The 24260-nt window shown below is 42.9% G+C and overlaps 1 protein-coding gene across 1 annotated transcript in view; it reads left to right on the top strand.

Annotated features, from left to right (window-relative positions):
* Positions 1-24260, top strand: part of LOC120041920 (beta-1,3-glucosyltransferase-like) — a 131062-nt gene that overhangs the window by 98400 nt on the left and 8402 nt on the right. Inside the window, exons 12-13 of the mRNA XM_038986802.1 lie at positions 20482-20581; positions 21034-21153. Coding sequence (XP_038842730.1) covers positions 20482-20581; positions 21034-21153 — 220 coding nt within the window. The remainder of the gene's footprint in view (positions 1-20481; positions 20582-21033; positions 21154-24260) is intronic.

Below are 24260 nucleotides of genomic sequence, written 5' to 3'. Positions count from 1 at the left end.
TGACCAAAAACCTGATGGTCACTCTGACAGAGCTCCAGAGTTCCTCTGTGGAGATGGGAAAAGGACAACCAGAAGGACAACCATTTCTGCAGCACTCCACCATTAAGGTATTTATGATAGAGTGGTCAGACGTAAGCCACTTCTCAATTAAAGGCACATGACAGTCTTCTTGGAGTTTGCCGAAAGGCACCTAAAGAACTCTCAGACCATGAGAAACAAGATTCTCTGGTCTGATGAAACCAAGATTGAACTCTTTTGCCTGTCTGGAGGAAACCTGGCACCATCCCTTACGGTGAAGCATGGTGGTGGCAGCATCATGCTGTGGGGATGTTTTTCAATGGCAGGGAGTGGGAGATTAGTCAGGATCGAGGGATAGATGGACGGCAAAAAGTACAGAGAGATCCTTGATGAAAACCTGCTCCAGAGCCCTCAGGACCTCAGACTGGGGTGAAGGTTCACCTTCCAACGGTACAATGACCTTAGGCACACAGCCAAGACATCGCAGAAGTTGGCTACGGGACAAGTCTGAAGGTCCTTGAGTGGCCCAGCCAGAGCCCGGACTTGAACCCGATCAAACATGTCTGGAGAGACCTGAAAATAGCTGTGCAGTGACGCTCCCCATCTAACCTGACAGAGCTTGTGTGGATCTGCAGAGAAGACTTGGAGGAACACCCCAATACAGGTGTGCCAAGCTTGTAGCGTCATACCCAAGAAGACTCGATGCTGTAATCACTGCCATAGGTGCTTCAACAAAGTACTGAGTATAAAGGGTCAGGGCCACATTGTCTCCCAACCCCCCCGTCTCAGCCTCCAGTATCTATGATGCTGTAGTCTATTTTCCGGGGGGCTAGGATCAGTCGGTTATATCTGGTGTTATTCTCCTGTCTTATCAGGTGTCCTGTGTGAATTTTAAGTATACTCCCTCTAATTTTCTCTCTCTCCCTTTCTCCCTTCCGGAGGACCTGAGCCCTATGACCATGCCTCAGGACTACCTGGCCTGATGACTCCTTGCTGTCCCCAGTCCACCTGGTTGCTGCTCCAGTTTCAACTCTTCTGCCTGAGGCTATGGAGGGGATTGCCTGCGGCTTAAGGTGACTGGCCACCCCCCAGAGCCTGGTTTCTTCCTTGGTTCCAGCCTTTCTAGGGAGTTTTTACTAGCCACCGTGCTTCTACATCTGCATTGCTTGCTGTTTGGGGTTTTAGGCTGTGTTTCTGTATAGCACTTTGTGACATCTGCTGATGTGAAAAGGGCTTTATAAATACATTTGATTGATTGGTTGAATACTTATGTAAATGTGATATTCATTTTTGTGTGCAAACATTTCTATAAACCTGTTTTTTCTTTGTCATTATCGGGAATTGTGTGTAGATTGACGAGGCAATAAAATATTATAGATATATTTTTTTGAATAAGGTAACGTAACAAAATGTGGAAAAGTCAAGGGGTCTGAATACTTTCCGAATGCACTATATTGTCCAACGTTTGTAGCACAATTAAAGTTGCATAAATAACTCTAAATTAAGCATATAGTTTATTTGTTAACGGCTCAACACAGAATAGCCGCATGTGCGCATTCCCTCATCGTTTTGGAGAAATATTTATTTTATTCAGCATTGTTCAATTGTTTTCTTCATACTATAAAATAATGCCACGGAATAATAAGCATGTCTTGTCTGCTAAATTAACTAGTGTAATCCACAGACATTTGGCATAGTCAGATCAGGACCCAACATAAGGGCAACTCAGAGTATGCTATTCTGTTCTTTTGAAATAGACTACATTTTCTTCATATCATGCTTCTGTAGACCTGTCTAAAATAAATAATGGATTTATTGTGATGGTGTAGGCTACATTACATGGATGTATTAGACTTTTCTAAATATAGATGTTCCAAAGGTCTGCATCAGTAGTTTGTAGGCTATGTGTGGAAGCCAGTAAATGCTAAATCTATTTGTTAATTAATGTCAGTTATTTACTTGACAATCACCGGCTGACAAAATGGCATGACTGCCACAGCCCTAGGTAGCCCTATCTGCATTACCAGTAGTGGTGTAGGCTAAATAAATACAACACAATAGGGCTAATTAAAAGAATAGTGATAAAGGAACCGAAATAGGCTGGATAGAGCATGCCCAGAGCTCATGGTTAAGCGGTACCAGAGCAAAATTGGAGCTGGAGAGTGGGCTAACACTCCCAACCTTTTTAAAATCCTGTCAGCGCTCCAGCCAAATTACGCATGCGCACCTCCTCGATCTACTCCGCTCACATGCACTGGTGTTGTATAACAAAAATATTATTCTTGTCTCCAGTCATGTAAAAGGATGTAGAATTGCCTGAAATGTGTTTATAAAAGGATATTTTTTCTTGGATCCCCAAATACGATGATAGATTCACGCAATGCTTTTATTACACTGAACAAAAATATAAACGCAACATGCAACGATTTCAATGATTTTACAGTTCATATAAGGTAATCAGTCAATTGAAATCAATTCATTAGGCCCTAATCTATAGATTCACATGACTAGGAATACAGATATGCATCTGTTGGTCACACATACCTTAAAAAAAAAAGTTGGGGCGTGGATCAGAAAACCAGTCAGTGTCTATTGTGACCACCATTTGCCTCATGCAGCGCGACACATCTCCTTCACATAGAGCTTATCAGTGTGTTAATTGTGGCCTGTGGAATGTTGTATGACTCCACTTCAATGGCTGTGCATAGTTGCTGGATATTGGCAGGAACTAGAACACACCGTCGTACACATCGATCCAGAGCATCCCAAACATGCTCAATGGGTGACATGTCTGGTGGGTATGCAGGCCATGGAAGAACTAGGACATTTACAGCTTCCAGGAATTGTGTACAGATCCTTGCGACATGGAGCTGTGCATTATTATGCTGAAACGTGAGGTGATGGCGGCGGATGAATGGCACGACAATTGGACTCAGGATCTCATCACGGTGTCTCTGTGTATTCAAATTCCCATCGATAAAATGCAATAGTTTTGATTGTCCGTAGCTTATGCCTGCCCAACCATAACCCCACCGCCACCATTGGAAACTCTATTCACAACGTTGACATCAGCAAACCGCTCGTCCACATGACGCCATTTGCCATCTGCCCGGTACAGTTGAAACCGGGATTCATCCGTGAAGAGCACACTTCTCCAGTGTGCCAGTGGCCATCGAAGGTGAGCATTTGCCCACTGAAGTCGGTTAAGACACCAAACTGCAGTCAGATCAAGACCCTGGTGAGGATGATAAACACATAGATGTGCTTCCCTGAAACGGTTTCTGACAGTTTGCAGAATTTTCATCAGCTTTCCGGGTGGCTGGTCTCAGACGATCACGCAAGTGAAGAAGACCGATGTGGAGGTCCTGGGCTGGCTCTGCGATTATGAGGCCGGTTGGGCGTACTTCCAAATTCTCTAAACGACGTTGGAGGTGGCTTATGGTAGAGAATTGAACATTCAATTATCTGGCACCAGCTCTGGTGGACATTCCTGCAGTCAGCATGCCAATTGCACGCTCCCTCAAAACTTGAGACATCTGTGGCATTGTGTTGTGTGACAGAACTGCACATTTTAGGGTAGCCTTTTATTGTCCCCAGCACAAGGTGTGTAATGATCATGCCATTTAATTAGATTCTTGATACGCCACACCTGTCAGGTTGATGTATTATCTTGGCAAAGGAGAAATGCTCACTAACAGGGATGTAAACAAATGTGTGCACAAAATGAGAGAAATAAGCTTTTTCTGCATATGAAAAATGTCTGGGATCATTTATTTCAGCTCATGAAACATTGGACCAACAATTTACATGTTTCTTTTATAATTTTGTTCAGTATATAAAGGAGATATTTCACCCCTACCCTTGTCCTCTGCGGTCTGAGAACACACAACCTTCTGCCCGCAGCCCTATGCTAACAAAATTGCTACGTTGCCATGTAATGCTTGTAAGACGAAGAACAGTTTCTAAAACTGCATATCTAAGGCTCTGGTCTGTCCTAGGAGTGAGGGTAAACAGTAGGCATGTTCTCTGCTATCCACTTTGTTTTAATTATTATTGTTGGTGTAGGGCAGGTTCACTTGTTTGTTTTTTCAAGCGTTCAGGGATGGTCAGGTAAAAAATATAATTAATGAAGGGAAGGCCATCCATTTTTATTTCAAAGAGATCCAATTTCCTCCAGGGATCCCTCATTATAAATATTTGTATTAAATTTTTTTAGAACTCAGTCAGGGTCTCAACTTAACGTTGAGAGTTAGATTAGTAGAATAGACTAGGTGTAATTTTTCTCGTGTTATGTCAGTCACTGACAGTCACTGAATGAATTGACCGAGAAAAATGTCAGCTAATCATTTGTGGGTGGTAAGTTAGTCTAGCCAGGTATCTAGTAATCATGGCTGAATACCAACCGAGCCCCCAGAGCAGGTGTCCAGGGGGCCCCATTGATTTTGTCAGTCACTCTCACTCAGATTTCATTAACATTTAACATGACATAGGTTTTGGCAAAATGTGTAGAATTGCAGGAAATTAACTTTAAAACTGCAAAGATGTATCTCCACCCCATGGCAAGATGTGTATCATTGCAGAAAGCTTAATTGAACTTCTTGTGGCTGCAGGGGAAGTATTGAGTAGCTTGGATGAAAGGTGCACAGAGGTGCCCAGAGTCAACGGCCTGCTCCTCAGTCATAGTTGCTAATATATGCATATTATTATTAGTATTGGATAGAAAACACTCTGAAGTTTCTAAAACTGTTTGAATTATGTCTGTGAGTATAACAGAACTCATATGGCAGGCAAAAACCTGAGAAACAAATCCAAACAGGAAGTGGAAATTCTGAGGCTGGTCGATTTTCAACCAAGATCCCATTGAAATCACTTGCACTTCCTTCGGCTTCCACTAGATGTCAACAGTCTGTAGAACTTTGTCTGATGCCTCTACTGTGAAGGGGGGCCGAATGAGAGTGGAATTAGTCAGGTCTGCCATGACCTGACCATTCTTTGACCATGTGCGTTCACATGAGAGGGAGCTCTGTTCCATCGCTCATCTGAAGTCAATGTAATTCTCCGGTTGGAACGTTATTCAAGATTTATGTTAACAACATTCTAAAGATTGATTCAATACATCGTTTGACATGTTTCTACTGACTGTTACTGAACTTTTGGACATTTCATCAGCTTTTAGGGAACGTGCTTCGTGACTTTGGAATTGTTTACCAAACGCGCTAACAGAAGTAGCTAATTGGACATAAATCACGGACATTATCGAACAAATCAAGCATTTATTTTGGACCTGGGATTCCTGGGAGTGCATTCTGATGAAGATCATCAAAGGTAAGGGAATATTTATCATGTAATTTCTGGTTTCTGTTGACTCCAACGTGGCGGCTAATTTGACTATTGTTATTGCATGGTTTGCTTTTATAGATTATTGCATGGTTTGCTTTTTCCGTAAAGTTTTTTTGAAATCTGACACAGCGGTTGCATTAAGGAGAGGTATATCTATAATTCCATGTGTATAACTTGTATTATCATCTACATTTATGATGAGTATTTCTGTTGAATCGATGTGGCTATGCAAAATCACTGGATGTTTTTGGAACTAGTGAACGTAACACGCCAATGTAAACTCAGATTTTTTTTATATAAATATGAACTTTATCAAACAAAACATACATGTATTGTGTAACATGAAGTCCTATGAGTGTCATCTGATGAAGATCATCAAAGGTTAGTGATTAATTTTATCTCTATTTGTGCTTTTTGTGACTCCTATCTTTGGCCGGAAAAATGACTGTGTTTGTCTGTGATTTGGCGGTGACCTAACATAATCGTTTGTGGTGCTTTCGCTGAAAATCTTATTTGAAATCGGACACTTTGATGGGATTAACAACAAGATTACCTTTAAAATGGTATAAGACACATGTATGTTTGAGGAATTTTAATTATGAGATTTCTGTTGTCTGAATTTGGCGCCCTGCACGTTCACTGGCTGTTGTCATATCGATCCAGTTACCGGGATTGCAGCCATAAGAAGTTTTAAAGGACCTACATGTCATATTTTTGCATTGTAATTTCAGAAAATGTCCGAAACAGTTAACTTCTTGGCGCTACGGATCCCTTTAGCGGGATCATTTTCCTAAACAACCACTGAATTGCAGGGCGCCAAATTTTACAAAAAATATTTATAATCATGCAATCACAAGTGAAATATACCAAAACACATCTTAGCTTGTTGTTAATCCACCTATTGTGTCAGATTTTGAAAATATGCTTTACAGCGAAAGCAATCCAAAGCTTTTGTGAGTGTATCAATCAATGCTAGAACAGCTAGCCCCAAATTAGCATGGTCACGAAAGTCAGAAAAGCAATAAAATTAATCGCTTACCTTTGATAATCTTCGGATGTTTGCACTCACGAGACTCCGTTACACAATAAATGTTATTTTTGTTTGATAAATATTACTTTTATAACAAAAAAACGCCATTTGGGTTGCGCATTATGTTCAGAAAACCACAGCCTCGTTCCGTTCGACGATAATTCCAAAAAGTATCCGTAATGTTCGTAGAAACATGTCAAATGTTTTTTATAATCAATCCTCAGGTTGTTTTTAACGTACATAATCGATAATATTTCAACCGGACCGTGACCTATTCAATAAAAGAGAGAAAGAAAATGGAGAGCTACCCCTCTCGCGCGCAGGAACTAATCAAAGGACACCTGACTAGTTTTGAAAAATCTTGCTCATTTTTCAAAATAAAAGCCTGAAACTATGTCTAAAGCCTGGTCACAGCCTGAGGAAGCCATTGGAAAAGGAATCTGGTTGATACCCCTTTAAATGGATGAAAGACAGGAAATGAAACACAGATTAAAAAAATAAAAAATCACTTCCGGCTTAGATTTCCTCAGGTTTTCGCCTGCAAAATCAGTTTTGTTATACTCACAGACAATATTTTGACAGTTTTGGAAACTTTGGAGTGTTTTCTATCATAATCTGTAAAGTATATGCATATTCTACGATCTGTACCTGAGAAATAGTCTGTTTACCTTGGGAACGTTATAAAAAAATAGAAAAATAATAAAGAATCTGACCCCTAGCGTCAAGAACTTAACGCACAGAGCCACTCAAATTGACTGGAGACACAACAATTGACTGGGCCTGAGACGCACACAAACTGATTGTGACACAATCCTAGTGGGACCTCTACCCAAGAGCAACAGAAGGCACCAATACATCCTGGTGATTCTGGATTATGCCACCAGGTACCCGGAAGCCATTCCCCTGCGCACCATGGCCACCAAGGGAATCGCACATGAGTTAGTCATGCTTTTCTCCCGAGTAGGCATCCCCGATGAGATATTAACCGACCAGGGAACCCCGTTCATGTCGCGAATCATGAAGGGTCTATGCAACTAATGAAACCGATGGGTTGGTGGAAAGATTAAATCGAACCCTGAAGCAGATGCTAAAGAAGGTGATGGAGGCAGATGGAAAGAATTGGGACCAGCTGCTACCCTACCTGATGTTCTCGATCCGAGAAGTGCTTCAACAGGACTCTCTCCCTTCGAATTCTTGTACGTGAGATGGCCCAGAGGACTACTGGACGTGGCTAAAGAAGCCTGGGAACAGCAACCGTCACCCCATTGAACCATGGTGAAGCACGTGGAAGACATGAGAGACTGGATGGCAACCCTATGGCCCCTGGTACGGGAACACATGCTGGAGGCCCAGGAGGCCCAAGTGCGGGTGTACAACAGAAGGGCACAACAAAGGGACTTTCAGCCAGGAGATAGTGTTGATGTTGGTCTCCACCTCAGAATGTACGTTTTTGGCCCGATGGAACAGGCCATACAAAGTCCTTGAGAAGGTGGGTGAACTTAACTATAGGTTTAGACAGCTGGGACGAAGGCATCGGACCCAGATTTACCATGTGAATTTGCTAAAGAAATGGAATGCACTCTACTCTATTTCCCCGAAGAAGCCTACCGCAGACCAAGCCGGCGGAGGTGCCACTGGGGGAGCAGCTGAGCCAAGCACAGAAGCAGGAGCCAAGCACAGAAGCAGGAGCTGAGGGAGTTGGTCGGCCGGAACCAGGATGTGTTCTCCAGTGAACCAGGACACAACGATTTGGTACAGCACAGCATCATCACCGAACCCGGGAAAAGGGTGAAGTTGAGACCCTACCGCAAACCAGAAGCAAGGAGAGAGGCTGTCAGGACCGAAGTAAAAACGATGTTGAAAGCTGATTATAATCGCAGAGTTGAATAGTGAGTGGTGCAGCCCCATAGTGTTGGTGCTAAAACCAGACGGAACCATTCGATTCTGTAATGATTTTAGAAAGGTAAATGAAATCTCAAAGTTCCACACCTACCCCATGGCCCAAATTGATGAATTAACCGAACGGCTAGGGACTGCCCGATTTATCAGCATGCTTGACCTGATAAAGGGTTATTGGCAGGTGCCCTTAGCTCCCGAGGAAGAAAACTGCTTTCGCCACCCCTGACCGGCTGCAAGAAGCTGCCCTTTGGGCTGTACGGGGCCCCGGCCACCTTCCAGAGGTTAATGGAACAGATTCTCCGTCCCCATCGTGAGTACGTGGCGAGCTACATTGATAATATTGTGATCCATGGGAGTGAGTGGGAGACACATCTAAACTAGGTGAGCGCGGTACTGCAGACCTAACGAGAGGCAGGGCTAACAGCGAAGAAAGTGGAGGTGATTGGGACTGGCCCCGCCCCCTCCCCAAAAAACAGCTACGCATGTTTGTGGGGTTGACTAGTTACTACCGGAGATTTATTTCCCACTTTGCCTCCCTAGCCAGCCCCCTGACAGATCTGACCAGGAGCCGTCTGCCCGCCCAGGTGGCTTCTCCAAACCACTGGTGGTACAGACCGATACATCCAAAACAGGGATGGGTGCCGTCCTATTACAGGTACACGAAGGCGAGGAACACCCAGTCATGTACATTAGCCGGAAGCTGTTGCCGCGGGAACAAAGATTTTCCACTGTGGAGAAAGAATGTCTAGCTATCAAGTGGGCGCTGGAGATGCTGAAATATTACTTATTGGGACGGCACTTCACCCTCATAACGGCCCATGCACCACTGGTTTGGATGGCACGGAATAAGGACAGTAACATCCGGGTCACCCGCTGGTTCCAATCCTTACAGCCCTTTGCTTCTCTGTCATCCACAGATCAGGTGCATGCCATGGAAATGCCATGGCACGGAGAGGTGAGGGGAGTGGTGAACCCCACACCCTTGAACCTGCTACAATATATGTGTGTGTTTAAAAAAAAATATATATATAATTTTTATATATATGTGTGTGTGTATATTTAAAAAAGATATATGTATATTCTCCTGACTGCGACATTGCTCGTCCTAATATTTCTTAATTCCATTCTTTTATCTTTAGATTTGTGTGTATCGTTAGATATTACTGCACTTTTGGAGCCAGGAACACAAGCATTTCGCTACACCCGCATTAACATCTGCTAAATATGTGTATGCGACCAATAAAAATGTATTTGATTCATACAAATCGCTCAGGCCCAGTCAATTTGACAACAAGAGATTTGCTGGCAATGTAAATACTACATGTAGCTCCTATAAAACTGAAACATTTTCTCTACTCCTCATGGGCAAACTGTGTAGAATTGTAGGACATTAACTTTCAAACGGAAACAACAGTTTTAGAAACTTGAGAGTGTTTTCTATCCAATAGTAATAATAATATGCATATTGTATGATCTAGAATAGAGTACGAGGCAGTTTAATTTGGGCACGATTTTTTCCAAAGTGGAAACAGCTCCCCCGTATTGACAAGAAGTTAATTGTTTATGGTTCATTGAACAAGCATGGGAAACAGTGTTTAAACCCTTTACAATGAAGATCTGTGAAGGTATTTGGATTTTTACAAATTATCTTTGAAAGACAGCGTCCTGAAAAAGGGACATTTCTTTTTTTGCTGAGTTTACATAAGTATCAGTACTTTGTTGAAGCACCTTTGGCAGCGATTACAGCCTCGAGTCGTCTTGGGTATGACGCTACAAGCTTGGCACACCTGTATTTGGGGAGTTTCTCCCATTCTTCTCTGCAGATCCTCTCAAGCTCTGTCATGTTGGATGGGGAGCGTCGGTGCACAGCTATCTTCAGGTCTGACCAGAGATGTTCGATCTGGTTCAAGTCCGGGCTCTGGCTGGGCCACTCAAGGACATTCAGAAACTTGTCCCGAAGCCACTCCTGCGTTGTCTTGGCTGTGTGCTTAGGGTCATTGTCCTATTGGAAGGTGAACCTTCACCCCAGTCTGAGGTCCTGAGCGCTCTGGAGCACGTTTTCATCAAGGATCTCTGTACTTTGCTGCATTCATCTTTCCCTCGATCCTGACTAGTCTCCCAGTCCCTGACGCTGAAAAACATCCCCACAGCATGATGCTGCCACCACCATGCTTCACCATAAGGGATGGTGCCAGGTTTCCTCCAGATGTGACGCTTGGCATTCAGGCCAAAGAGTTCGATTTTGCTTTCATCAGACCAGAGAATCTTGTTTCTTATGTTCTGAGTCATTCAGGTGCCTTTTGGCAACTCCAACCCGGCTATCATGTGCCTTTTACTGAGCAGGGGCTTCCGTCTATCCACTCTACCATAAAGGCCTGATTGGTGGAGTGCTGCAGAGATGGTTGTTCTTCTGGAAGGCTCTGTCAGAGTTTCCATAGGGCATTTTTTGGTACCCTTCCATACCTTAAGGGACATCTGAGACGGGAGCCGTATGGTTAGTGAAGAAAGTCCCATTGCAAATGTACGGTCCCTTACCTGACGTCTTGCGACGTCGCAGAAAATCCCGGACGGCGTCGGGCCGTGGGCGGCGGAGAGCTCTTTCAGGAAGTCACCCAAAAAAACGTCTCGGACTTTCGGTTTCCGTTTTATAAAAATGACAAATTTTTGACTTTTTTCCGCATTCTCGAAAATTCCCACAAGGGGGAAAATAAATCATATTGCAAGCGCACGAGCACGTGGCAAACGAGTGCGGCCTTTTCTCCTAAACTGAAAATATTTCGAAGACGAAACTCGGCGAGCGTAGGTTTGGAGTAATGGGCAGTTGGCCCCGAACGAGATGGCGTCGAGACCTCGGCGCTTTTTGAGTTATGGCCATTTTTCTGGGATTAAAGGGTTAAAACGCAAGTAGGGTGCTAATTTGACCGCTTCATGTCAAAGTACATAAGCATACGGTGTCAGGAAAAAAAGAACCAGCCATTTATCTATCGTAATTTAAGAGAAAATGTACATTGACCGTTTGGTGATGTTCACAAAGAGGAATTTTCTTTTCAAAAAAATCACAGATCCAGTTGCAGTGTGTTCAGACGTACATTTTTAAAGTGGGTCTCGATGCTCTGCGAGAATCCTGTGATTTTATATGATTTTATGAAATAACACACACTCATTTAACCCTCTTTAAATAAGTCAGTTCTTAACATAAAGACTTAAAACTCAATATTATATAAGAGCCTACCCCAAGGAGGGTATGTGTTCACTTTCAGCTTCCTATGTCAACTGGAAGTACCTTAAAATGGTGCCATAGGGTCAGGTTTGAAGGGTAATAAGGTCAGATCTTTTCAAAACTTCACTTGTGTGATTAGACAACCCTCATGAACTGTAATCAGTCATTTCTCCAAACAGATGTCAAAGAAAAGCTCTCTCACACAAACACACACACACAAAAAGCTATGATGGAGTGAAAAAGTACGGTGCTTAAAGACACACAAAGCCTGCAATGGCATTACTATTATCTCCAGGCCGTGCCGAGTTCAACGAGATGCCCCGCTTGACCGTAGCTCGCTCGGTCTGAGCGCAGCGACCGTTACAAGAAGACGGACACGAATGACCCTTTGACCTCAATGTCAATTTTATTTGCTTTTGGGAGACAGAGAGAGAACCGTTAAGGTTAGAAGCACAATTTCACCTCAGGAACAATCCTAAGGTCCTCCCGATCTGTGCAAGCCTAACCTTGACCTTGTGGCATTAACCCTTCACAGTTAAAAGAAGGTGTTTACATCAAATAGTTTACAATGAAATGTCTCCCCATTGGAATGCATTGACTGCACCTCTAAATTCAACCTAAAGCCTATGTGGGTTATGAATGTCTTATGAACCTGTCTTTGATGTCAGTCCATCAGGCCACCATGAGGTCTACCTGTGTCGATTCTAAGCTTCCTGGAGCAACCGGAAGTGGTTAAATCACCCTAAAAGTGTTTGCCATAGCCAACCTGCAGTTTGAGAGAAATAGTGCATTCAGCCCTATGTAAATCAGTCAATTTTTAACATACAGACTTAAAACTCAGGATTCTGTAACAGCCTACTCCAGTGATGATATGTGTTTATTTATAGCTTCCTGTGACAACCGGAAGTGCCATAACGGGTGTCAAATGGGCTGTTTCGAAGGGTTAAAAATGTCAAATCTTTCCAAAACTTCATATATGTGAATAGACAACCCTCATGAACTGTAAATCAGTCCTTCATCCCATCAGATTAAAAAAAAAAAAAATACACACCGACACAGAAATGATGGAGGGACACACTGAGGGGCTAAGAGGCAGACAGTGCCTGCAGTAGTTACTTTTGTTCCAACTTTTAAAGAACCGTCAGACCTAGAGTTCTGAAAATTTACAAACCTGTTCTAGACCTCAGGTCGATTGTGCACGGTGAATTATATGGCTCTAGAAGGTTCTCGGATCGATAAAAAGCATCGTGTATTTGCCATGTTTTCAATTCATTTTGACCTCAACGAAACGGACGACATTTAGAAAAGTCCCAGAGTCTCAAGACTAGGTGCGTTGAAACCGGCTCGGCCCATAGAGACAGACCCCAACAAGCCTGTTTGATTGCTCATTCAAGGACCCCGTAGCAAGGCAATGAAAAAAGTGGAATTTCAGCACCAATTAGGGTTTTGCTCGGGCACCGAATGACCTATCGAGCCGAAACTTGGGATTCGAGGTCGCTTCACATAGCGCTAAACATAATGTGTGAACTGGACCCGCAGCTAGAACATAACTACGTATTATTTGTTTTATTATGGTTTAAATAGAAGGCGCTGTGAATTTTGGGCCTGCTCTGAAATATGTTATAGTTGGCATCTAAAGGAGTTGGAAAAAGTGAGTTTGGAGTCAGATGGTATCAGTTTGGTGTCTGAAAATATCTATTTGACTGATGGACACTGACTTGCTCGTTGACTTTTGTACATTTGCAATATGTTTCAACGGGGAGGTACCATGAGGAAAAAGCGACATGATGAAATTTCACGAAACGAGCGATGGAGAGGAACCACTATCACTGCCCGGCCATCCTGAGGTCATCAGACCGTTGACTTTTGCATTTCTAAAGTATTTAAGAGAATGTACGTTACATTTGCAATATGATTCAACATCACATCATATTGCAAATGCACGTTACATTTGCAATATGATGTGATGTTGAATCATATTGCAAATGTAACGTGCATTCTTTAAATACTTTAGAAATACAAAAGTCAACGTCCTGATGACCTCAGGATGGCCGGGCAGTGATAGTGGTTCCTCTCCAACGCTCGTTGCGTGAAATTTCATCATGTCGATTTTGGTGATGGTACCCCCGCGTTGAAACATATTGCAAATGTACAAAAGTCGACTAGCAAGTCAACTAGCAAGTGTCAACAAAAGTCAACTAGCAAGTGTCCATCAGTCAATTGGATATTTTCAGACACCAAACTGATACCATCTGACTCCAAACTCACTTTTTACAACTCCTTTAGAAGCCAACTATCACATATTTCAGAGCAGGCCCAAAATTCACAGCGCCTTCCATGAATGCACCAAAATAGCATTCTGAAATCACCACTAAAATGACATCACCATATTCTCCAGGCCGTGCCGAGTTCAACGGGATGCCCCGCTTGACCGTAGCTCGCTCGGTCTGAGCGCAGCGACCGTTACAAGAGAACGGACACAAATGACCTTTTGACCTCAATGTCAATTTTCTTTGATTTTGGGAGACAGAGAGAGAACCGTTAAGGTTAGAAGCACAATTTCACCTCAGGAACAATCCTAAGGTCCTCCCGATCTGTGCAAGCCTAACCTTGACCTTGTGGCATTAACCCTTCACAGTTAAAAGAAGGCGTTTACATCAAACAGTTTACAATGACATTTCGCCCCATAGGAATACATTGACTGCTCCTCTAAATTCAACCTGAAGCCTATGTGGGTTATGAATGTCTTATGAACCTGTCTTTGATAACAATCCATCAGGCTACTATGAGGTCTACCTGTGTTGATTATAAGCTACCTGGAGCAACCGGAAGTGGTTAAAATCACCCTAAAAAGTGTCCAGATATACATGACTTGCAATTTTGAAAATCACTGCATTCAACCCTATGTAGATCAGTCAATTCTTAACGTATAGACTTAAAACTCAGGATTCTGTAACAGCATACCCCAGTCAAGATATGTGTTTACCTATAGCTTCCTGTGCCAACCGGAAGTGCCTTAAAATGGTGTCATGGTGCTGTTTCGAAGGGTTAAAAAGGTCAGAACTTTTCAAAACTTCATTTGTGTGATTAGACAACCCTCATGAACTGTAAATCAGTCATTTCTCTAAGCAGATGTCAAAGGAAAGCTCTCTCTCACACACAAACACACACACAAAGCAATGATGGAGTGAGAAAGTACGGTGCTTAACGACACACAAAGCCTGCAATGGCATTACTATTATCTCCAGGCCGTGCCGAGTTCAACGAGACGCCCCGCTTGACCGTAGCTCGCTCGGTCTGAGCGCAGCGACCGTTACAAGAGAACGGACACAAATGACCTTTTGACCTCAATGTCAATTGTATTTGCTTTTGGGAGACAGAAAGAGAACCGTTAAGGTTAGAAACACAATTTCACCTCAGGAACAATCCTAAGGTCCTCCCGATCTGTGCAAGCCTAACCTTGACCTTGTGGCATTAACCCTTCACAGTTAAAAGAAGGTGTTTACATCAAACAGTTTACAATGACATTTCGCCCCATAGGAATACATTGACTGCTCCCCTAAATTCAACCTGAAGCCTATGTGGGTTATGAATGTCTTATGATCCTGTCTTTGATGACAGTCCATCAGGCCAACATGAGGTCTACCTGTGTCGATTCTAAACTTCCTGGAGCAACCGGAAGTGGTGAAAATCACCCTAAAAGTCTTTGCAATACCCAACCTGCAATTTGAGAGAAATAGTGCATTCAGCCCTATGTAAATCAGTCAATTTTTAACATATAGACTTAAAACTCAGGATTCTCTAACAGCATACTCCAGTGAGTATATGTGTTTACTTTCAGCTTCCTGTGCCAACCGGAAGTGCCATAATTGGTGTCAAATGGGCTGTTTTGAAGGGTTAAAAATGTCAAATCTTTCCAAAACTTCATATTTGTGATTAGGCAACCCTCCTGAACTGTAAATCAGTCATTAGTCCCATCAGATTTCAAAGAAAAATTTACACACCCAAACAGAAATGATGGAGGGACACACTGAGGGGCTAAGAGGCAGACAGTGCCTGTGGTAGTTACTTTTGTTCCAACTTTTAAAGAACCGTCAGACCTAGAGTTCTGAAACTTTGGAAACCTGTTCTAGACCTCAGGTTGATTGTGCACGGTGAGTTATGTGGCTCTAGAAGGTTCTTAGACCGATAAACAGCCTCGTGTATTTGCTATGTTTTCAATTCATTTTCAGCTCAACGAAACTGACGACATTTAGAAAAGTCCCAGAGTCTCAAGACTAGGTGCATTGAAACCGGCTCGGCCCATAGAGACAGACCCCAACGAGCCTGTTTGATTGCTCATTCAAGGACCCCGTAGCAAGGCAATGAAAAAAGTGGATTTTCAGCACCAATTAAGGTATTGCTCGGGCACCGAATGACCTATCGAGCCGAAACTTGGGATTCGAGGTCGCCTCACATAGGGCTAAACATAATGTGAGAACTGGACCCGCAGCTAGAACATAACTACGTATTATTTGTTTTATTATGGTTTAAATGGAAGGCGCTGTGAATTTTGGGCCTGCTCTGACATATGTTATAGTTGGCTTCTAAAGGAGTTGGAAAAAGTGAGTTTGGTGTCAGATGGTATCAGTTTGGTGTCTGACAATATCCAATTGACTGATGGACACTGACTTGCTACTTGACTTTTGTGCATTTGCAATATGTTTCAACGGGGGGGTACCATCACCAAAATCGACATGATGAAATTTCCACGCAACGAGCGATGGAGAGAAACCACTAACACTGCCCGGCCATCCTGAGGTCATCAGGACGTTCAATTTTGTATTTCTAAAGTATTTAAAGAATGCACGTTACATTTGCAATATGATTCAACACATCATATTGCAAATGTAACACTGTGTGTTATGTTTGCAATATGATTCAACACATCATATTGCAAATGTAACACTGTGTGTTATGTTTGCAATATGATTCAACACATCATATTGCAAATGTAACAGTGTGTGTTTGCAATATGATTCAACAGTGTGTTATGTTTGCAATATGATGTGATGTTTTTCACTGTTGAATCATATGCAAATGTAACGAGCATTCTTTAAATAAACCCTATGTGGGTTATGAATGTCTTATGAACCTGTCTTCAATGACAATCCATCAAGCCACTATGAGGTCTACCTGTGTTGATTCTAAGCTTCCTGGAGCAACCGGAAGTGATAAAATCACCCTAAAAGTGTTTTACCCAACCAGCAGTTTGTGATATATAATGCATTCAACCCTGTGTAAATCAGTCAGTTCTTAACGTATAGACTTAAAACTCAGGATTCTGTAAAAGCATACCCCGATCAGGATAGGTCTTTACTTATAGCTTCCTGTGCCAACCGGAAGTGCCTTAAAATGGGGTCATAGGTGCTGTTTCAAAGGGTTAAAAAAGTCAGATCTTTCCAAAACTTTAAGTGTGTGATTAGGCAACCCTCATGAAGTGTAAATCAGTCATTTCTCTAAACAGATGTCAAAGAAAAGCTCACACACACACACACAGACACACACAGCAAGGATGGAATGAAAAAGTATGGTGCTTAAAGACACACAGAGCCTTAAATGCTTTTAGGGGGGATCCAGACTTCCATACCCGCTCTGGGAGCACTATACTACGGGCAAAAATCAATGGGTGCTGGCCTGAGTGATTTATGGAGGTTTTCAAAAAAAGTCAATAAATATTCTGTTTCATGTTTTGGGTTACCACGCACGATTTTCAATACAGTTTTAAATGCTTCATTTTGGCCTTTAAAAAAAAAATGTTATTTTCGACTATGAAGGGGGTGATACGTTTTTTCCAAATTTTTGACATTTTTGACTTTTGACTTCCTATGAAATCACATTCCAAATGCACAAAACATATTCCTTAAGTACAAGTAAACATTTATAAAAAATTATGATAATAAATGTGACTAAAGTATTTTCATACAGTTCTTACACATGTGTAATTGACATAAAACTCGAAAGAATTTCGAAAAACGGTCAAGAAAGCACTTTTTTAAAGGGGGTGATACGTTTTTTCCAAATTTGACATTTTTGACTTTTGACTTCCTATGAAATCACATTCCAAATGCACAAAACATATTCCTTAAGTACAAATAAAAATTTCAAAAAAATTATGTTATTAAAATTTGACAAAAGTATTTTCATACAGTTCTTACACATGTGTAATTGACATAAAACTCGAAAGAATTTCGAAAAACGGTCCAGAAAGCACTTTTTTAAGGGGGTGATAAGTTTTTGCCAAAACTTTCAAAATCTCAAAATTTTACTCTTGGGTCTTGACTTGCGTTACAAAAGGCCTATGAAAAATTTAGATAGAACAAACTCGCCCACTATAGGAATTTTGGAGTGTTACACAGCTCATTTGCAATATGGCATTTGCCATCAACTTTGGATGAAACACCGCCAGAAGTAGTGTATTTGTCCATCGTGTATATGCTGCGCTCGGTGCCAATAACTTGCCATGTTATTTTGTACAATTGGGGGGGGACTTCCCTTACACAGATCAGTGCCTCAACACAATCATGTCTCTGAGCTCTACGGACAATTCCTTTGACCCCATGGCTTGGTTTTTACTCTGACATGCACTGTCAACTGTGGGACCTTTAATAGACAGGTGTGTACCTTTCCAAATCATGTCCAATCAATTGAATTCACCACAGGTGGACTCCAATCAAGTTGTAGAAACATCTCAAGGATGATCAATGGAAACAGGATGCACATAGAGCTCAATTTCAGGTCTCATATCAAAGGGTCTGAATACTTAAGGTATTTTTAATACATTTGCAAAAATGTGTGTAGATTGATGAACATTTTTTATTCAACTTATTTTCGAATTAAGGCTGTAATTTTAACAAAATGTGGAAAAAGGGAAGGGGCCTTACTACTTTCCGAATTAACTGTATATCCCACAGTCAATCCTAAATCGTCATCCACGTGCACAATTCTTTTTTTAAATTGTGCATTGGTATAAATGGTTCTAGTTTTAGATCTCAAATTCTAGTTTTAGTTCTCAAATTAAGATTCAGCCCTTTAACCTTTCAGTGATACCCATCCCGGATCCGGGAGCATCCTCATCAAAAAAGCTGACTAGCATAGCCTAGCCTAACGGGACAGGGATATCATATAATATAATTTCATGAAATCACAAGTCCAATACAGCAAATGAAAGATAAACATCTTGTGAATCCAGCCATCATTTCCGATTTTTAAAATGTTTTACAGCGAAAACACTATGTATTTATATTAGCTAACCACAATAGCCAAACACACCGGCATGTTTTCACCATGTTTCCACCGCATAGGTAGCTTTCACAAAACCCAGAAATAGAGATAAAATGAATCACTAACCTTGAACAACTTCATCAGATGACAGTCTTATAACATCATGTTATCCAATACATTTATGTTTTGTTCGAAAATGTGCATATTTGAGGTATAAATCATAGTTTTACATTGCAGCCACCATCACAAATAGCACCAAAGCAGCCAGAATAATTACAGAGAGCAACGTGAAATACATAAATACTCATCATAAAACATTTATGAAAAATACATGGTGTACAGCAAATGAAAGATAAACATCTTGTGAATCCAGCCAATATTTCCGATTTTTTAAGAGTTTTACAGCGAAAACACTATATATTTCTATTAGCTCACTACAATAGCCAAACACACAACGCCATTTACTCCCCGCCGAAATAGCTTTCACAAAACCGACAAAATAGAGATAAAATTAATCACTAACCTTGAACAACTTCATCAGATGACAGTCTTATAACATTATGTTATACAATACATTTATGTTTTGTTCGAAAATGTGCATATTTAGAGCTGCAAATCGTGGTTATACATTGTGAATACGTAGCAACAATTCACCAGAATGTCCGGAGATATTTTGGACACTCACCTAATCTGACCAAAGAACTCATCATAAACTTTACATAAAAATACTTGTTGTATGGCAAATGAAAGATACACTGGTTCTTAATGCAACCGCTGTGTTAGATTTTTAAAAATAACTTTACCACAACATACAGTATGCATTATTGTGAGACAGCGCTCACCTATTCTCCGCCGTGTTGGAGTCAACATATTACACAGAAATACGAAATAACATCATAAATGTTGTCTTACTTTTGCTGTTCTTCCATCAGAATGTTGTGCAAGGAGTCCTAGGTCCAGAATAAATCGTTGTTTGGTTTTAGAATGTCCATTTCTTCTGTCGAATTAGCAACCTTGGCTAGCCATGTGGCGCGAACATGCCCATCAACTCTTGGCGCTTGGAACGAAAAATTCAAAAATTCCCAATACACTTCGAATAAACTGGTCAAACTCGGTTGAAAATCCTACTTTATGATGTTCTTCTCATATGTATCCAATAAAATGAGAGCCGGAGCAATTCGTAGTGTATACCGAACGCTTTTCAGAAGACAATGTGAGGCTCCCCTGCGCGCCGTCGAAAACTGCCAAAAGGGCAGACCTGTCACTCCAAAAGCTCTTATTCGGCCTCAGATCAAGCTAGACACCCCATTCAACCTTCCACTGCCTGTTGACATCTAGTGGAAGGCGTATGAAGTGCATACAGATCCATAAATAAAAGCCAGTTGAATAGGCAGGCCCTGACACAGAGCCTCGTTTTCAGATTTTTCACTTCCTGTATGGAAGTTTGCTGCCAAATGAGTTCTGTTTTACTCACATATATAATTCAAACAGTTTTAGAAACTTCAGAGTGTTTTCTATCCAATAGTAATAATAATATGCATATTGTAGGATCTAGAACAGAGTACGAGGCCGTTTAATTTGGGCACGATTTTTTCCAAAGTGAAAACAGCGCCCCCCTATTCACAAGAAGCCCTTTAATATCCTGTCAAATTATGGGCAATCTTGCGTCATACAGAAAAAGAAACGGTACTATGTGTGTTTTGTTCTACAGGTCATTGTGGGAAGACGTTTGCCATCTTGAAGAGGTATATCAGCGATGCGGTGCCAAAGACAAGCTGGCTGCTGGTGGTGGATGATGACACACTCATCAGGTAAAGCTTTCAGTATACACACACTCGTGTACACACGCAGCCACACACACACAAAGATACACATACACACACAGACAGACACTAAGGCCGATGGTGTGTCTGAGTGATAGTTCCTCCAAAATGTGTGTCTTCACTTATGCCAAAACCCCTGATGCAGTGAAAAATGGTCAAATAAAAACAAATGTAAGAACTCTTCAAGACTGCCTCCTGAGGGCACAGTCAGCAAACTGATTCTTTTTTATTTAGTGCGGAAGTTACCAGATGTAGAGAGCAGCGGAGTCATAATTTAATTGTTTTTTTTTTTTGAATGAAGAATATCCTACCTGTTGTACCAGTGTGTGTGTGTGTGTGTGCATTGTGTGATGAGAGAGAATATATGTGTGTGTGCATGCACACGTGTTTGTTTGTACATGCATGTGTACCTGATTAGTGTGAGTGTATGCCCTCCCCAGCCTGCCCAGACTGCAGATGCTGTTGAGCTGTTACGACCCCTCTGAACCGCTGTGTCTAGGGGAGAGGTACGGCTACGGGCTGGGCCAGGGAGGCTACAGCTACATCACTGGAGGAGGGGGGTGAGTCACTTACAGCTTCTACATCCCAAATGGCACCCTATTCACTACATAGTACAGTACTTTTGATGGCCCTGGTCAAAAATACAGTGGTTCCCAACTATGATCCTCGAGGACCCCCAACTAGAGGTTTTCATGATTCCAACAGACCCGAAATTCCGAGACATGACCGGGGACCCGAGCGGATCCAAGTTCTAAATTCTCACTTTTGTCTCGGATCTGGGTCAGGTCTGATGTAACTGTCACGAGTCTCTTGTATGTGCAACTAAAATAGATTTGCCGACTGGGCCTGATTGGACCTGTCCTCTGATAATTTAATGTCTGATGTGATCAGAACTGCGCAAGCTTGTCTGTGTCATCTAACTGCAACTCAATAAAACGTATAGCTTATGTCCAACTGAAACTGGTCCCGGCCGCTCACCTCACGTGCGCCTGCTGCTGAGGAGAGAGAGAGCGCGAGTAAGAGGAGCCTTGGCCTATAGGCTACTCTTGATTGCGCAGATGGAGGCCTTTTTCAAGGTAAAATGAAAGTTAGAGTAGAAAGATTATAGTGAAAACAAATTGACAAGTGGAATCACAACAAAGCATCCTTCACACATGCTGCCAAACATGCCCTTGTAAAACTGACCATCCTACCGATCCTCGACGATGTCATTTATAAAATAGCCTCCAAAACTCTACTCTACTAACAAATTGGATGCAGTCTATCACAGTGCCATCCGTTTTGTCACCAAAGCCCCATATACTACCCACCTCTGCGACCTGTACGCCCTCGTTGGCTGGCCCTCGCTTCACTCTCGTCGCCAAACCCACTGGCTCCAGGTCATCTACAAGTCTCTGCTAGGTTAAGCCCCGCCTTATCTCAGCTCACTGGTCACCATAGCAGCACCCACTCGTAGCACGCGCTCCAGCAGGTATATCTCACTGGTCACCCCCAAAGTCAATTCCTCCTTTGGCCACCTTTCATTCCGGTTATCTGCTTCTAATGACTGGAACGAACTGCAAAAATCACTGAAGCTGGAGACTCTCCCAGAATCTCCCTCACTAGCTTTAAGCACCAGCTGTCAGAGCAGCTCACAGATCACTGCACCTGTACATAGCCCATCTGTAAACAGCCCATTCAACTACCTCATACTGTATTTATTTATTTATCTTGCTCCTTTGCACCTGTCACGTTCCTGACCTGTTTTCCCTTGTTTTGTATTTATTTAGTATGGTCAGGGCGTGAGTTGGGTGGGTTGTCTATGTGTTGTTTTCTATGTTGGGGTTTTGTGTGTTCGGCCTGGTATGATTCCCAATCAGAGACAGCTGTCAATCGTTGTCCCTGATTGAGAATCATACTTAGGCAGCCGGGGTTTCACGTGTGTTCTGCCCAGCGCTGTCTGAGCTGCCTGCCTGCCCAGCGCTGTCTGAACTGCCTGCCTGCCCAGCGCTGTCTGAACTGCCTGCCTGCCCAGCGCTGTCTGAACTGCCTGCCTGCCCAGCGCCGTCTGAGCTGCCTGCCTGCCCAGCGTCATCTGAGCCGCCCGTCTGTCCCGAGCCGTCAGAGCCGCCCGTCTGTCCCGAGCCGTCAGAGCCGCCCGTCTGTCCCAAGCCGTCAGAGCCGCCCGTCTGTCCCGAGCCGTCAGAGCCGCCCGTCTGTCCCGAGCCGTCAGAGCCGCCCGTCTGTCCCGAGCCGTCAGAGCCGCCCGTCTGTCCCGAGCCGTCAGAGCCGCCCGTCTGTCCCGAGCCGTCAGAGCCGCCCGTCTGTCCCGAGCCGTCAGAGCCGCCCGTCTGTCCCGAGCCGTCAGAGCCGCCCGTCTGTCCCGAGCCGTCAGAGCCGCCCGTCTGTCCCGAGCCGCTAGAGCCGTCCGCCAGACAGGAGCAGCCAGAGCCGTCCGCCAGACAGGAGCAGCCAGAGCCCTCCGCCAGACAGGAGCAGCCAGAGCCGTCCGCCAGACAGGAGCAGCCAGAGCCGTCCGCCAGACAGGAGCAGCCAGAGCCGTCCGCCAGACAGGAGCAGCCAGTGCCGTCAGCCAGCCATGACCAGCCAGTGCCGTCAGCCAGCCATGACCAGCCAGTGCCGTCAGCCAGCCATGACCAGCCAGTGCCGTCAGCCAGCCATGACAGCTGTCAATCGTTGTCCCTGATTGAGAATCATACTTAGGCAGCCGGGGTTTCACGTGTGTTTTGTGGGTGTTTGTTCCTTGTCGCCACACGGGACTGTAACGGTAGTTTCATTTTGTTATTTTGTATCGCATATTGTTTTCGTGTTATTAAATTACCATGGAAACTAACCACTCTGCATATTGGTCCGATCCTTCTCGCCTCTCCTCGTCCGATGAGGAGGATGACATAGACTATCGTTACAGCACCCCAGTATCTCTACTTGCACGTTCATCTTCTGCACATCTACCATTCCAGTGTTTAATTGCTATATTGTAATTACTTCGCCACCATGGCCTATTTATTGCCTTAACTCCCTTTATCTTACCTCATTTGCACTCACTGAATATAGATTTTTTGTTTTCTTTTTTCTACTGTATTATTGACTGTATGTTTTGTTTATTCCATGTGTAACTCTGTGTTGTTGTATGTGTCGAACTGCTATGCTTTAGCTTGGCCAGGTCGCAGTTGCAAATGAGAACTTGTTCTCAACTAGCCTACCTGGTTAAATAAAGGTTAAATAATATTTGAGAACATTGGCCTGACCAAATGGATTATGTGCAACTAGCTATTCAGGTTTGATGCAATTTTCAAACTTGTATTTATTTATTTTTGTATTTATTACAATTTATCATTATTGTACATCCTTATTATTAGTCTATAGATTTCACATGACTGGGCCCACCCACTGGGGAGCCAGGCCCAGCCAGTGATAATTAGCTTTTCCCCACAAAAGAGCTTTATTACAGACAGAAATACTTCTCGGTTTCATCAGCTGACGATGTGGCTAGTCTCAGATGATCCCACAGTTGAAGAAGCCGGATGTAGAGGTCCTGGGCTGGCCTTGTTACACGTGGTCTGCGGTTGTGAGGCTGGTTGGACATACTGCCAAATTCAAAATAAATTAATTGGAGGTGGCTTATGGTAGAGAAATTAACATTCAATTATCTAGCAACAGCTCTGGT

This window comes from Salvelinus namaycush, unplaced genomic scaffold (assembly GCF_016432855.1).
Source record: "Salvelinus namaycush isolate Seneca unplaced genomic scaffold, SaNama_1.0 Scaffold58, whole genome shotgun sequence".
Taxonomy (NCBI): Eukaryota; Metazoa; Chordata; class Actinopteri; order Salmoniformes; family Salmonidae; genus Salvelinus; species Salvelinus namaycush.
Note: the sequence above shows the minus strand (reverse complement) of the source record. Positions and strands in the feature narration are given on the sequence as shown.